Source organism: Carettochelys insculpta, chromosome 3 (genome assembly GCF_033958435.1).
Source record: "Carettochelys insculpta isolate YL-2023 chromosome 3, ASM3395843v1, whole genome shotgun sequence".
Lineage (NCBI taxonomy): Eukaryota > Metazoa > Chordata > Testudines > Carettochelyidae > Carettochelys > Carettochelys insculpta.
Genome location: NC_134139.1, coordinates 50,883,933 through 50,898,035, shown reverse-complemented (window position 1 = coordinate 50,898,035; position 14,103 = coordinate 50,883,933). Strand labels below are relative to the sequence as shown.

Genomic DNA, 14,103 nt, shown 5'->3' with positions numbered 1-14,103 from the left:
CTGGCTTCGACTTGATTTTCAGTACTAGGGAACAGAGACCACTCTTTGCTTTTGGAGTATTTGTTTGATTTTGGCTTGAACCTCTATTTTGTTACCTGGCATGATCTCACAAAAAAAATTAAGTGGGCATTCTTTAATTTCTCCTGAACAATTTCTGAATGGACAGCTTTGTTTCTTTGACTGCAGCTGGAACCTTTCCCACACCACTCTGCAATGAGCTCTGGTGGCACCCTCACTGCCAGGTGTCTGGCTGCATAGGGGCCTGGGTGATCTTCAATAGTTGTGTTCTCTGGGACTTCAGCATCATTTGAGTGATGTATCAGCCAAAATCACCACTGACTGTAATAAGTATTGACTGCATTAACCCTACACTTATCATCTGGGGTACACAGCAATCCACCTCCTACCCCTCATGGCTATAGATTTTGAAAAATGCTCCCATTTACTCACCATCCTGGGAGCTACTGAACAGTCCTAAAGCACAAAGCTCAGAAACAAGCCTGTTCTACTTCATATGCTTAGGAATATTATTTTGCAAACTTTTTGGGAGTTTTCTCACTCATCTTTTCCCATCATCTGATCCTTAAAATTGCCTGTTTTGTTGCTGATCAGTGGCCTCAGCTGGGGTATTCTCAATGGACTTTGCTCCAAATGTGCTGAAAGACTGATCTTGATCAGGAAGAGGATGAAAGAGGCAAAGGAGACCCCATTCACATCTGACTCCAGAACCCACAAGACAAGAGAGTGGAGAGAACACATCATCTAGGACAGTGTTTCTTAAACTTTTTGAGACCACGGAACTCCAAACAATAATATTTTTTATGCAGAACACCTATGAAAATTTAACTCACTCGTTGATGGTACTTGGTCATCTGCAGTAGTATTTGCACTCACCTTTGGCTTTTTAAAAAATAAATGTAACTTACTCTGTTTACTCATATCGGAGGAAATAACAAATTCAATAAATCATCACACACCACACATGCGTGTTGGCTGACATCAAACAGCTGATTGACAGCGTAGCCACCATGCCAGTGGAGCACATGTGCCGCACGTTGTTGTTAGGTGGTATGCCGCCGTATAGATACGAGAAGATTATAGGACAGTGGAGGCTATCACAATGTTAGCCAACCTTGCTGTGTCGCCAGAATACTACTGCTCTCGCAAGACGTAGAAATAAAATAGTTTCATTATTTTCCAGGACTATTATCATGAAATGGTTATTTATTGTAAAACTTTGAATGATTTTTCCAAATGCTCATGACACACCTCCAATTGTTCATGGAACACCAGTGCTCCATGGAACATAGTTTAGGAAACACTCCTCTAGGAAAAGCAGGACAGGAAGAAAGGCAAAAGGACCAGGAGGCATATAGGAAAGTTCATCAATACATTATACTCTTGAGAAGACAAACACTGATGCTACAAAGCATTAAGGAGTAACATTTCCAAAAAATGTGCACCTTAGGAGTACATTTACACATTTAAATTTCCAAGGCCTGGTCCATCCATTTCCTGGGCTGAGATGTCTGGATAGCATGCACACAGTCTCTTCCACTGAATCCAGTAGAAGATAAGAACTGCTCTGATTATATGTGCATGATGTGTGATTCATGTAGGAATGGTCAGCCTGTTCCACTTTCTTTTAAAATGGTTTTATTTTTGACTACAATGCACTGTCAAAATGTGCTTTTAAGGGCTCCCTCCGCTGTAAAATGCTTTGGTGTGCTCTTGTAATTGTCCTTGTTCCAAAATCAGCAGATTTGCCTCTTCCTCCTCCTCCCTGTTGGTTGCTTTTCCCCCTTTGGTTTGCAAATATTATGCAAAACACTACATGCAGCAATAATAGTAGGACTATTTGGCTCTGTGAGAGCCAGCCTTGTTATGAGACACTTCAGAGTCCTTTCAGTCTACCAAACAGACATTCAACAGTCATCCTGAACCTTCATAGATAACAGAAAAAAATTTGTTGGTGTCTAGGTCTCCAGTGCCTGACTTTGTAAGTCAAAGAAACTAGTAGGCTGGCCCTAGTGAATCAAAACCGACTCTGCAACTTTGCCAATGTGAATGTGTTGGTCCAAGAAAAATAGCCCAGGTGTTCAGCTTTTCAAAAACCCAGGTATTTCTAAAAACCTAAACATTGTGCACTTTCTCTGACAACCCTCTGTAAAGTCAGTGAAACCTTCCTGGTGATCCACCAGTACCTGCATTGCCATGAAAAGTATCACTTTCTGATTAAGACCTTACTCTGAAATACGGGAGGTGGGGAAGCAGGCCAGAATTGAGATACGTCTTCCTCTCTCACTCCACCACAGGTTGGAAACTCCATTATACTGAATCAGACTAATATTTCCTTCACACTGCTAGAGTCACAATCCCATGCAGGTCCTGCTCCTTCTGCCCAAGGCCCCACCCCTTCCGGGAATACAGAGCTGTCCCACCCCCCCGCCCCCCGCCCAGGGGCCCACACAGCCTGACAGCTTCCCTGCTAGAACCCTTGGACCTTAACTCTCCGTCCAAGCCCTGAGCCCCTCAACCTTGGCCCTACTCCAGAGCCTGCATCCCCAGACAGAATTGTCGCACTCCTGCGTCCCCGGCCTGAGCCCCCTCCCACATTTGGAACCCCTTGGTCCCACCCCCACCACATGAATTTTGTTGTATTTACCAATATGAGATTAATTCCACTCAGAGATGGGAAAAATTAGAGAGACCATTGCCTTCTTCCTCAAGAGTCAGACCCAACCAGAGCCAGGTGCCTTATCTTTCTCCCCTTTTCAGGCCTGGAATTGGCTGCAGGTAAAGCGGGGCAGGGCTAGCTGGTCCCAGAGGCTTTACTGAACTCCTAAGGTGCTGGGCTAGTTTTTCTCTGCTCCCTCACACTATACTTATATGCAAGTACTGTTTTTAGAGTACCACTACATTTCAGGAATGGGGACTGGGTATGGAGGTTCAACTTACACACTGGGTATAGAGGTTCAATTTGATTTATATGTGAGTGTAAAGCAGACACAATGTGTTTGTATGCAACTCCCCACACGCAACTCCCCACACAGAACAGACCCAGAATGATATTTCCAAGTTATATTTTCATTCTTTAAAAGAAAAATGTATATACAAAATTCTGAGACGTGCACAGAATGCTCTCCTTGTCCACCCTAACAAACATACTCAGTAAAAAGAAAATATGTTTAACAGGAGACAGCTCTCTTAATGAGTCAATTACTATAAACAAACAAAAACACATACCTAATGCAATATGTCATCCAGAATTCCAAATGTTACTATTTGATATTTGCCATATTATGTAAGGCATTGTAAGACTTGCATGTGCGTCAGTTACTATTTACTTCTACCCTTCCCAAGTTACAGTCTATACAACCATGTGCCTAATTCACCTGATTTTTGCAGCTGAGTTATTTTCCTTTGACTCAAGTTTTTTAGGGTAATTCTCATATGCCATTTTGTTTCTATATTTTGTGGCAAGGCTCCTTTCCCGTTCTCTGGGTCCCATGCTTCCTGGCAGTTTTTTCGTGTACCTCAGAGGCTCATGGCAACCCTCCCACTGCCTCTGGTCTTTCCACTCTCATCATAGGCAAGTCACTGTTAATGGGGCAATAATCCTCAATTGTTCCTAGCTCCTCATTTTAGGGTGTGAGGAAAGGTGGTGGGAGCCCAGGCCAGCTCACTACTCTGGGCTCTGGCCAAAGGAAATAGCAGCAGCTGATGGGGCTTTTCCTCTGCCCCAATTCTCTGGGCCACTTCTCCCTCCGCTTTCCTCTAGCACCTTCTCCCTGGTACCTGTCTGAGTCTCTCCTTTCCTCCATTTTCTTTCTACGTGTGCTGTAGACCAGCTCATACAGGTTGCACCTCCCTGGTTCGGTACCCAGCCACGGAATCTGCCACACCAGGGGAGGTCAATGCGAGACCCTTAGCTGCAACCAGTTGGGAACCCTGCTCCAGCAGCAGAGGGGCCAGAATTGACTGGGTGGGCACTACTGGGGGGAAGGTGCTTGGACAAAGAGGCAGGGTGGCTGTGGAACCCTGTGGTCAGGGAGTTCAGTCCCATGGAACTTCACGGCTGCCATGTTTTTCTTCTGGCCCCCTCTGCTGCCTTTGGGCTTGTGCTCCTAGCCACCAATATTTTGCGTCTCTCCCCAAGAACACCTCATACCCACTACTCCCTCCCTGAACTTGAACACTGCAAATGAGCTATTTGCGATACTCTGTAAGCTCTGGGAAGGCATGGGAGGAGTTGCTGAGTGAAAGATTCCCAGCTTTTTCCAGTAAGTGCATCAAGCCAGTAGCACCCACAGGGCTAACAGACCACAGAGGTTTCTGGACTAGGGAAAGCTGGATTATCGATATCCAGCCTGTACTCTGGGCTTGTCTACACTACCACCTTCCTTGGAAGGAAGGATGGTAATTAGGGTGTCGGGAGTTTACTAATGAAGTGCTGCCGTGCATAGGCAGCACTTCATTAAGCAAATTCCCCCCCGCAGCAACTCTGAAGTTTTAAACTTTTGAGGAGTAAGGGGACTTGGAAGTTGCCCCGGCACTCTGAAGTACTGGTGAGTGAGCCGTGGCTAGACGCGTGCCAGGACTTTGAAGTTTAAAACTTCAAAGTTGCCGCAGAGGCGGAATTTGCTGAATGAAGTGTTGCCTATGCATGGCAGCACTTCATTAGTAAACTCCCAACACCCTAATTACTATCCTTCCTTTGAAGGAAGGTGGTAGTGTAGACAAGCCCTCTGAGTTACTGGTACCCAGTATTCCTACAGTTTGCAAAATCTAAGTACAGCGTCTCTGCCCACTGAGTTCCATCTAGGTGAAATCTGTGCTACTTATTCATTACCTCACACGTAAATTTTATTTTAAACATTATATTCTGGTTTATATTCTTTCTAAAACCTTTGAGTCAATTCCATGTTGTTTTCGTTATACTACTTTGGTGCTTCCAGTTAAGTAACAGTTAATTAACATTAACTCTGTGACTTACTTGACTTAAACCTCATACTCTGGGTGGAGCATAGGTCATCTATACCGAGATACAAATGTCTAAATTAGAAACCAGTTATGCCTGAATTTGTAAATTACTGTGACTACAATCAGAAACACCAACCTGTTGGAACATGTGCAAAGCAACTCATTGCTGCACTGGGGGAGGGTAAAATGAGACCACTGCTGCCTTCGGCAGCAACTTCCAGGTCCAGAACTGCGCAGGAGAGACTCTGCTGCAGTCTGGAGAAACAGGGACCCACGTAGTGTGTCTTCTCCAATTTGCCATGTGGCCTTGGAGAAGGAGTGCACAGGCTCCAGACGGTGGGAGCAGCCAAAAAAAGGAGATTCAGAGTGCTTGCCACAGTTTTGACTGGATTCTCTCTGCCTGCTGTTCACTGGCTGTTTATTACAACATTCCTGTCCCCTTTTTTTCCCAATGTTGCTTCACTACAGCTGCAGTCCACACCTGCTTCTTAGCTCCTTTCTGGAGGCCTGCCTCTCTTACCCCCTCTCCTTCAATGTTCTCTCTCCTTCACCTTTCTTTCCTCTTCCTTAACCCCTCCTAACTAAACTCACTGGAAAAAAAATTGTGCACCAACATGACATTTTCTGACACCACATTTTTGGCTCTGCTTGTGTGTTACATACTCCCCTTCCACCAGCCCCGTGTAAGGTCTTTGGAGGAAAATTACCAGCTGCCCGGCACAACGAGGCCCCACTGGTTGGTCCTTTGGCAATACCATAATAATTGATTATTACTAATAAAATACAAGCATGTAAGTTCACTCCTGTTTGTGAATATTAAGACTGCATTTGGTTCCAACACAAAGGGACCAACATAAACACTAGAAAGAAACAGTTTCACATATGATAATGTCCAATGCACACAGGTAAATCTATATTCTACTAGTTCATAACATATGACTATCTAACAAATGAAACTTTTGCTATTAAATGATAGTTTGACTTACTTTGCTCTCTTGGCCATTTCATTGCCATCCCAGCGTGGGCTGTAAGGATAGTTCTTCTGGGCCTGGGAATACAGCTGTCCACTGTTAGTGAAGTGGTAGACTGACTGAAATGTTAGAGTTGGCTGGTCTCGAGGAAAGTACAGGGGTAGGTCAACTGCAAAGAGAGCAAAATAAAAAGGTGACATGAAAGAGATACCTTTTCTTGCTTTCATCTTTATTCTGAAATATATCATTCCTAGCTGTTAATGCTAAACTCAGGTTAAGAAATGTACCTATCCAGATCATTTATGGAAAAAAGTGAAAATGATGAGGAATTGTAACAGCTCTTCTTGTACTTACAACAAATATGGCTTTTACTACGTTGATATTTGACTCGATTTATGTTTACAGAAGTATTTTATTTTACTAATCAAATGATTAGAATAGACAAACCATTTTATTGTTCATTTACAGGTTAATCACAGCATATCCACGAGTTCAATCTCACTCTTTTTCTCTCTCTTTCTAATGCAGGGAAGCACAATCCATTAAAGTCTTTGGCTACATCTACACTAGAAGTATCTGTCTACAAGTTACTGTCAGCAGAGATGGTCCAACAAAACTCCTATCGACAGATCACATCTACACATAAAATCGGATCAATCTTTTGATCTGCTCTGTCAACAAAAGGCCCCCCTGCACCACCCCGAGCATCTATGTGGTGTTTTTGTCAATAGTTTCTGTTGACAAAATGCATTTTGTGTGAAGATGCCCCAGTTTTGTCGACAAATCTCTCTGGTGTAGATGAAGCCTTTAGGTTTCCAGCTCAGTTTTTATTTTCAGGAATATTAACACACCTTTGTGAAATAGAGCAATATTGTACCTTTACAGAACCTTTCATCTAATGAGCTAAAAGGGCTTTATTAGCCATATTCAATCATCACATCATGCCTCGGAAAAGCTGGTATTATTATTCCCATTTTACAGATGCTTAAAGTGAAGCGTAGAGAGGTTAAATTTCTTGATCAAGATCACATTGTGAGTTACTTGCAGAATCTAGAACAGAGCAAAGAATCCCAGCTTGCAGTCATCAATGTTTCAGCAAGCAAATAAAACTACAAAGCCACAGATATCAGAAATGATTTACTCTTAAGTATCCCCAGAATTAGATCTTATCTCCTTTTACTCCCCTTGCTTATCACCCTAAAGGAAAGAGGCCATCTCAAGATTAGTCAGGTCTGTTAGATCAGCTAACCAATCTACAAGAGAGAGTAGTGCAGAAGCGCTTCAATTTGTAAAACTTAACCTTTTAATCACCAAACACATTCTTAGAACATAATATTTTCTTGTCTTTTCTTTTATATTTGGTAGACTTCAAAAATTTCTGTAGTTTGTTTTAAGATCTTTACTCATACATCAAGCTCTGTATTTACTTTTAAGGCCTGATCCTGGCAAAACCTGCATTATCTTTAGCGGTGCAATATCTGTCCCTCAAAGCACTCCTCATTATTCTATTTAATATTTCAAAAGTATGTATTCCATATTGACACTAATGAGACAAAAGAACAAATTCTTTACACATTTGCTAATTTAATTTTTTAAGACAGTAGTTCATTTATGCGAAAGTGGGGCCATAAATATCTTCATTTGTGATATGATAATATTGCCTAATGAGATGTCAAGGATTCTGACTGAATAAGGTCAGATGCAGCATCGACAGAGGCCAACCACCAACTGTAAAACTGTGCAAAATTGAGAATCATAGCAACTAAAAATGAAAAAGCCTCTTAAATCCAAGTTCTATGCCAGAACAGGATTGCTCCTTCAATATATTTGCTTGTATTTTGTGTACGCTGTTGCTAAATGTTTCAAGATATGCTTCCATCGCTTCTTCGAAAGCCTACTCCACAGCCTAACACACAGCAGTCTCATAAAGATATTTTGATATTTAGCTTAAATTTTCCTATTTAACATTATGTCCCCCTGTTTATCTACCCTTTACCTCTTCCTTGGTTTGAATACTCCTTGAGCTGGACAACCTGTATTTTCCTGATGCTCCAAATCAGGCCCACCAAGCCCTACACTAATGCCTTCCATATGTGAATGGTAAAGAGGAATACAAAACACACTGTGATATTCCAGCTGTGGACTCAGGCTAAAGCAGATCAGTTAAAACAGGGACCCAGTGTTTGAGTTTTATATTGTGATAAGGCTCTGAACAACTGTGGGACTCAGCCCACACATAAGCTTACTTGATACATTTAAGAGGCAACATGATGGACTGAATTAGTTTGATCAATTTGGGAAAAGAACATTATTACATTAAAGAAAAATAAAAGTTACATTCAAAGATTAAATACTTTGTCAAAGTCCTACTGGTAGTGTGGCTAATGAATGATATCCCTGAAACAGAACTGCCATACAATGACCCCACTTATCAGTAAGCAAACTGCTTGTTCCTCCCTCTCACAGACACTATTACTCTTATACCAAAGAATCAAAAGAGCTGCTCTGTGTAGAGCAATATAAACTCCTGAGATTGGTTCTCAGTTTTGAAGCTGGAAGTTTACTTTGTTCAGGGCTGTGTACTTAAACTCTATTTCTTACTACAGCCTTTATCTGTTCTCCCTGTGAATCAATTCTTTGATTGCCCTCCCTCCAATAACTGCAAATGGTATGAAATGCTTGTTTGCTTATAAGTATGAATAAAGGGCAGCAAACTCCAGTAAAGAAATTAAATCTGATTATCTTCATTTGTTTTATTTATCTTTTTACTAGAGAATTTCAGGTCTCCATTAGCTTAATTCTGAAAACCTCTCTCTACATGGAGGTAGTAATAGCATTTTCCTCCCATTAACTAAATCAAAAGCTTTGTTTTTAAGAGAAAATATCTAGCAGTAGACCTACTATCTAAAAGCACAAAAGAGACACTGCTGTCAGAGAAGCTCTCATTCTCTATGATTAGCCTTTCATTCTTCAGAGTATTTTCAAAAGAGGTGCAGCAACAGAAGAAAGAACATGCTTCCTCCTTTGCATCACCAAAACACACACACAGGTTTTCGGGAGTTAAATTTGATGTAAACCAAGGAACCAAAGAGTGGTTTAAATTTGTATTGTCCCCTCTTGGCCAAGAGCAGTGCCATGTTGAACTTCAAACCCAGTCTTTTCTTCTAGCTGCCTTTGATTTCTAAAGCTATTGTCCATCTGAGAATACAAAGAATAACTAAAGTCCCAATTTCATAAACCAAGCATTTCTCTACTTAAGGATGTGACCTGAGCCACATCAAACAAAAATGTGACCCTAATTATGGAGCACAACCACACCTAGGCTGTGGCCACATTACCAAGGGACATTGAAAATGGCATTGGGAAGTTGAAGGGACATTGATGACTGCCCCCACCCATGGTGCACCTGGAGCACCCCCTTCCCCAGGCCTGCCATCGCCTCTGGTGGTACCCCACCAGAGGGGAATGGTGGGACCGCATCATTCTGGAGGAGTGGGACAACAAGTGTTGGCTCTGCAATTTTAGGCTGACCAGGGCCACCTTCATGGAGCTGTGCCAGTGGCTGGAACCAGCACTATGCTACCAAGGCACTCCCATACCCTCCCGCTGGAGAAAAAGGTGGCCATCGCCATGTGGAAGCTGGCCACCCTGCATAGCAACTGCTCGATCGGCCACCAGTTTGGGGTGGGGAAGGCCACTGTTAGGGGTTGTCCTTCTGGAGGTAAGTCAGCTAGGGCCATATACCCATGACGGGTCCTGGGGAGGGGAGCCAGGGAGGGTTTGAGGAGAAGGCCCCCATACATCTTGCTACACACTCATGGGCGATTTTGCCCTTCACCCCATGCAGATCGTTGATGCCATCAACTGCGCCCTCCTGAGCTGCCTCATCCGCTTGGGCGACATGGCTGCTGCCATTGCTGGGTTCCAGCAGCTGGGGTTCCCCAACTGGTTTGGCACCTTGGACAGCACCCACATCACCACCCAGGCCCCACCACACAGCCGCACACAGTACACCAATCAGAAGGGCTACTATTCTGTCGTCCTCCATGCCCTTGTGGACGCCACTGGATGTTTCACAGACATTTGCGTACGGTGGGCGGGCAGGGCCCATGATGCCCGCATCCTGCCCAACTCATGGCTCGGGCGCAGCATGGCTGAGGGCACCTATGTCCCCCCACAGGAGTTCCTGGTGGGGGACATGACTATGTCCCCTGCACAGCTGCCGATATGGCCTACCCCTTCCAGGCCTGACTAATGCGACCCTAAATGGGCCACCCCACTGAGAGCCAGGACCGATACGACACCCAGCTCAACCAGGCCGGGAACACGGTGGAGAAGACATTTAGGTGCCTGAAGGCGTGCTTCAGGCACTTGCTCACACGCCTGGACGTGGACCTCCTCAGCGTGCTCGCAGTCGTGGGTGCATGCTGTGCTCTCCACAACCTCGTGGAGAAGAAGCATGAGCTCTTCATGGAATGCTGGGTGGCTGAGGCTGTGATGCACTAGAAGCAGTGCACTTGCAGGAGGCCGTCTGGAAAGCCTTGGCCTGGGGGCCCCTGACTTAGCCCTGGCCTGCCAGCTGGGCGGAAGTGGCCACTTTACCCTTCCGCCCCTCCATTTGGAGGACATTCTCATCCCCCCAGATGGCCAGGAGATCCCAGACCTCAGCCTCGGGCCACAGGGCACCCCTCTTTTTCACTGGCTGCCCAGGGTCCTGGGAGCCCTGCTGCTTGGTGCCTTGGGATCCCTGGGGTCTTGCCTGCTGATCATGGCTCCAGCTGTCTGTTCTTCTGGTGTTCAGAGGGGTGCTGGAGAGTGTGCAGCTGTGAGCATGTGGTCCTATGGCTGCTGGCACACTCTCAGCTTCCTGCTTAAAGTTTCTGTGTCCCTGCTCCTTTAAGGCAGCTGGAGCTGACAGCCATAGAGCCCTGGGTGCTGGCTAGGGCATCTCTGAGCTCTGGGGGTGGGGTGAGCGGGAGGCATGGTGGAGGACTTGTAATTCTGAAATGGCAGCCAGAGGAGTGGCCACACGTTTCCTTTAGAAATTGACATCAAAATGAGGCATTGTTCCCAAGATGGGAGTGGAACAATGCTTTTGAAATGACCACCTTTTTATTTCAATGTTGATTTTGAAATGAGCAATGTGTGTGTAGTTGCTCTGCTGCTCATTTTGAAATTGCCCCTGCTTTTGAAAACGCTTTCAAATTTACTTCCTAGTGCTGCCATAGCCCTATAGTTCAAGTAAACAGGAAATGGTCCTGAACTTTGAAGTGTTCTATACATCTCAAATTATTATTTCAGACATGGACATTAAGGACTAAATTCATTGCTGGCACAGTTGGCATGAGTCCACTGGAATTAATCAGTAGTTTGAATTTGCCCCCCAAAGTTTTCAGAGCACCTAAAATAAGTGAACATATTACTGGTTAATATTTACAAGGGGTTTTGAAGATAAAGGTTCAATACTCTTGATCACTTCTATCTTTTTGTGGATGTGGCAAAGGAGTGATGGAAAAGACTTCTGCCCTTTAGTTATACAAATTACATAACTGTGTTATAGAACACAAGTAAAATCTGCTTCTTCATAGCATGCAAGGGAACAGAGATGAATGTTGGCAAAATATATCAATCAAAGACAACATTTATATTTTACTATATAGAATGCATCACAATGCAAAATAAATCACACTTCAGTGAACATGTGAATTGGGAAGGTTACAAACGCAAGCTTTGGTTTAGCATATAATTTAGCCACAGCATTTAGATATTTAAGAACCACAAAAAAGTAATCATGTTGAACGCAAGTGCTATTTCCAAATCAAAGCTGACTCATAGGTACCTTGGTGGCGTATCTGCAAGACAATAAGTGTATGACTCATGTCTGTAAATTCCTGAAAGTGGCAACAGACCCCTTGCTTAGTCATCTTTTGCATGGGTGCTGTTTCATGAGCTTTGTAAACCATAATAAGGGATTTAGCTCTTACCAGCTTTTTTCTCCCTCTAAACGGTACAAATTACATCTAAAAATAACTTCCACTAGGTGAGTCACATCACCTAGCAAGCTTCCACAAGTCATACGGTTAAAGAATAATATTTACTTATGAAGGTACAAATCTTGCCATCAAACTAGCTTTGGTTTTAAAATGAAAGGGGTGTCAAAGGAAGTCCTACTTACTCCCTGTTTTCCAGGAATAGAAGCACATCCACTGGAAAATGTAAAGTCTTTTAACTGGTTCAGAAAAGTAAAGCTGTCTGATTCTGTTCCACTTCACACTAATTTAATTACTTTGATTTTTTTAACTTTGTCTTTTTGAAAAAGGAATAATTGAAAAAATGTGATTGAGCATAGATACACACTAGTAGGGAAAAAACAGAAAGATGCTTCAGACTGTACTACAATTTGCAGTCTAATGACCAAGAGTCAATTGGAACTTCCTAATCTAGCAGAGTTCTCATCCTTACTTGGGCAAAAATTGTATTGTAGTAACTGATATAAACCCTGAGTGAAGGACTTCAAGAGTCCCCTAACTTTTTATGCTGTGTTTATTCCAAAATGAAAAAGTGATTTGCACATCAAGAATGAATCACAGAGACTTAATTACAGTTTATAAATAACTACAGTAGTTTAATGTTTTCTAAATATAAAAGAAGCTACAAAAACACATACTCATTTGAGTTTTTCTTGCTACTGTGCCGTCAAACCCTGGCTAGCAATTGCCTGAAAAATTATGCCATAAATGAGAAAGCTTTTTTGCATACCTTCTCACGGGTTAATAACACTGAGATCTGGGACAGAATAATGTTAACAAATCAGATCACACATGTGAACAACCCCAGTTAATGAGAGTATTACTTACCTTGAAGCTAATCTAATGAGTAAATGTAATATGTAATACGCATTTTTTTGGACAGTTGATTTTATATTCCTTTTAGTAGACAGTAGAACCTCAGAGTTACGAACAGCATAGGAAGGGAAGTTGTTCATTACTCTGAAATGTTTGTTACTCTGAACAAAAAGGGTACCAGGGAACACTGACTCAGCCAGAGGTCTCAAATGGAGAGCCTGCAGACCCTCTACAGATGGAGCATTTTCGCAATCTGGCCAGGGAGTCCTGACAGCCCAGGGCAGGCGAGCGTCTGTACTTTTCCCCAAGCCTCTTCCTTTCTTACCACAGCCCCCACCCTCTTACCCCAAAGAAGCTCATCCTCTGAGGGACACGGCCTCAAAGATTCGGGGAGGGGGTGGGGGAAGGTAGCTGGTGCAGGATGGCCGGAGCCACAGGGAGTATGGGGGTGGGGGAGGGAGTACTGACTGAGGCTCCCTTCCCCCTTATGATAGCCCTAGGCCATAGGGGGCTGGTACAGCCCTTCCGGTTCTCAGGCCTTAGCCTTAGTTTGACTGTTGTGTGTGTGGGTGGGGGGTGGGGGGGTGGGGAAGGGGAGTGTGCCCAAGCACATCAGGCACCCACATGTGCATGATGAAGACAGTCCCCTTGATTCACTGGCTCTCCCCACCTTCACGCAGTGGTACCCGGACTGCCAGTGCTGGGGGAGAGGAAGGCATAAAGGGGGAGCTCCAGCTACTACCAGCACCTACTGCAGCACTAGCTGCTGTAGCGATATCCCTGCTTTGGCGCTGCTACAACTGTCTCCCTGTTGAATCTGCGGCTGCCGAGGGAATTCTAAATGCTGGGCTCCTGCTCGTCTCCGCCACTGCTCATATCCACTACTCTACCCCATTCTCTCCCCTACCCACCTCACCTGCCCTGCGCTCCCAGTTGTAGTGGAAATGGGCAGGCACTAAGACCCAGGAGGCAGCATTTAGTGACTGAAGCGGTGCCTGGAGGGGAGCGTGTGGGAAAAGCAGCTCCGTCCTGCTCTGTCCACAACCCCTGAGCAAAAAGATGCTGGGAGGGAACAGGGAAGGGGTGCGGGGACATAGTGTGGGAATGACAAAGGCTCTCCCCTGCCCTAGAGCAAGCAGTGCAGGGGAACTGGGGTGCCTGTTTTTCCAGGACCTTTGGACGTAGGCCCTGTTGGCCCAGCAGCTAATATGCCCAAGGCTGAGAACAGACTTCACCCGGCCCTTGGATGGAAAGGTCAGGGCTGGGAACCAGCCCTTCAGTGCTGCCAGGTGCACGCATCTGGG

General features: G+C 44.4%; 1 protein-coding gene across 4 annotated transcripts in view; it reads right to left on the bottom strand.

Moving 5' to 3' along the window:
- BABAM2 (BRISC and BRCA1 A complex member 2) overlaps nt 1-14,103 on the bottom strand; it is a 298,575-nt gene that overhangs the window by 24,998 nt on the left and 259,474 nt on the right. For all 4 annotated transcript variants that reach the window (XM_074988576.1, XM_074988574.1, XM_074988575.1 and 1 more), the window contains exon 11: nt 5,970-6,123. In XM_074988576.1, the coding sequence (XP_074844677.1) occupies nt 5,970-6,123 (154 nt within the window). The remainder of the gene's footprint in view (nt 1-5,969; nt 6,124-14,103) is intronic.